We start from the raw sequence: 2,087 nt of genomic DNA on the forward strand, positions 1-2,087 counted from the left end.
TCCCGAAGTGCTGGGATTACAGGCTTGAGCCACCGCGCCTGGCGTGAGACAGTCTTGCTCTGCTGCCAGGCTGAAGTGCAGTGGCACGATCTCAGTTCACTGCAACATCCCTCTCCCAGGTTCAAGCGATTCCCCTGCCTCAGCCTCCTGAGTAGCTGAGACTGCAGGCGCCCACCACCACATCAGGCTAATTTTTTGTATTTTAGTAGAGACAGGGTTTCACCCTGATGGCCAGGCTGGTCTCGATCTCCTGACCTCGTGATCCACCCACCTCGGCCTCCCAAAGTGCTGGGATTATAGGCGTGACCACCGCACCCTGCCTTCTGTTTTGCAATTTCTTTAAAAGTGATCTGGGTGCTATCATCTTCCTTTGTCCAAATGCCCAGTCCTTGCTGCCGTCCACACTGCCAGCAGACCACCAGGGCACCTGGGTTGGCCAGCCCGGCCTCTGCTGCACAGACAACCCTACACATCCCTTTGCTGGGTCAGTGCCCTCAGATGGGGAGACAGAGGCTGGTGGAACCCAGAGAGCAGGAGCTGGAAGTTGCTTGGGACAGCTTTGCTAGAAGGCGACCTTTGAGCAGAAGGCCAAGCTCACCAGGCACACAGGGGAGGAAGGGCACGCCGGGCAGAGGGCAAGGCCTAGGCAAAGGTGTGTCAGGCTGCGAGTGTGCCGGGTGTGGCCCTGGACCCAGCAGCGTCAGAGGAGGGGAGGGAGGCATCGGGCCACCCTGGGCCCTGCCGCGGCGCGGTCTTCCCAGGCCACTGAGCGACCGTGACATCTCGTCCCCGCAGGAGCACTACAGCGCCGAGTGTGAGTTTGTGGAGCGGATCCACGAGCTGGGCTATAACACGTACGCGTCACGGCTGTACCGGACAGTGTCCAGTACGCCCGGGCCCCAGCGGCAGCCCAGCGCGGAGAGACTGTGGTACGTGTCTGTGAACGGCAAGGGTCGGCCACGCAGGGGCTTCAAGACCCGCCGCACTCAGAAGTCCTCCCTGTTCCTGCCCCGAGTGCTGGACCACAGGGACCACGAGATGGTGCGGCGGCTGCAGGGTGACCTGCCCGGACTCCCTGGTAAGGGGGTCCAGACCCGGCGGCGGCGGCGGCAGAAGCAGAGCCTGGATGGCCTGGAGCACTCACACGTTCAGGCCCCGGGACGGGGCTCCCAGCTGGAGGCCAGTGTGCACTAGCTGGGCCTGGTGGCCGCCGCCAGAGCTCCTGGCAACATCTTGGCATGGCAGCATCTCGACTCTGACTCTTCTCCTTGAGCATGTGCCCCCTCGTCCTGCCCCTGAGTCTGGGTTGGCCACTGTTTCCAGAGCCAGCCCAAATCAGGATCCCAGGGTCCAGGGGGAACTGAAGAGGACCCGGTGGGAACTCGGAGAGGGCGGCCTGCAGTGCAGGACATTTGTGGATCTGTGTGGCCAGAAGCCTGTGGGGAAGGCTCTCAGTGGCAGCCCTGGCAGACCAACATGTCTCCAGCAGCAACAGCAGGGCAGCGTGGGGCTTTGTGGCATGAAAACATTAAAGTATTTTATTCTGCTCTGCCGTTTGGTAGATGGTGATGCCGGCTGAGGAGCACTTACCGCCTTTGCCGGAACGTGTTGTTTTGAGCACAGCAGAATCTGCGCTGGCACCAGCCTGCCTCAGCTGTTGCTTTAAGAGAAACGCGGTATTCCCAGAAATCGGGCTAAAGGTGCATTTCCGTCCCCTGGTTTTAGAAAGTTACGATTTTTTTTGGATGGATGGAAACAAGCTAAGGCGTGTTTGTGCATGTGTGTGCATTGTGTGTGTATGCATGGAGAGAAGGATTGTGTATTTCCGAAAGCATGAGTGTGCATGGGGGCACATGTGTTCTTGTGTTAGTGTGTGCCTGTGTGTATATATGTATATGTGTGTATGTTCCTGGGTGTGTCTGAATATGTGATGTGATGTGTGTGTGTGTGTGTGTGTGGAGAGAGAGAGAGAGGTTTACTTTCTTCTAGAACTGTAAAAAGCTCCTCCCTCTGGAAGCTGTGTGCTTCTCCAGGGACCCTTTAGAGCAATTGTGTCAGGTCAGGCAGCGCAGACACTTCCTCTATCC

The 2,087-nt window shown here is 58.4% G+C and overlaps 1 protein-coding gene across 1 annotated transcript in view; it reads left to right on the plus strand.

The window, feature by feature from the left end:
• Nucleotides 1-1,545, plus strand: part of FGF3 (fibroblast growth factor 3) — a 9,331-nt gene extending 7,786 nt beyond the window's left edge. The window contains exon 3 of the mRNA XM_032282359.1: nt 796-1,545. Within this exon, the coding sequence (XP_032138250.1) occupies nt 796-1,194 (399 nt within the window). The 3' untranslated portion in view covers nt 1,195-1,545. The remainder of the gene's footprint in view (nt 1-795) is intronic.
• The last annotated feature ends 542 nt before the right edge of the window (nt 1,546-2,087 follow it).

The sequence above is a fragment of the Sapajus apella genome, unplaced genomic scaffold, assembly GCF_009761245.1.
Source record: "Sapajus apella isolate SASKATOON/1434 unplaced genomic scaffold, GSC_monkey_1.0 scaffold14, whole genome shotgun sequence".
Lineage (NCBI taxonomy): Eukaryota > Metazoa > Chordata > Mammalia > Primates > Cebidae > Sapajus > Sapajus apella.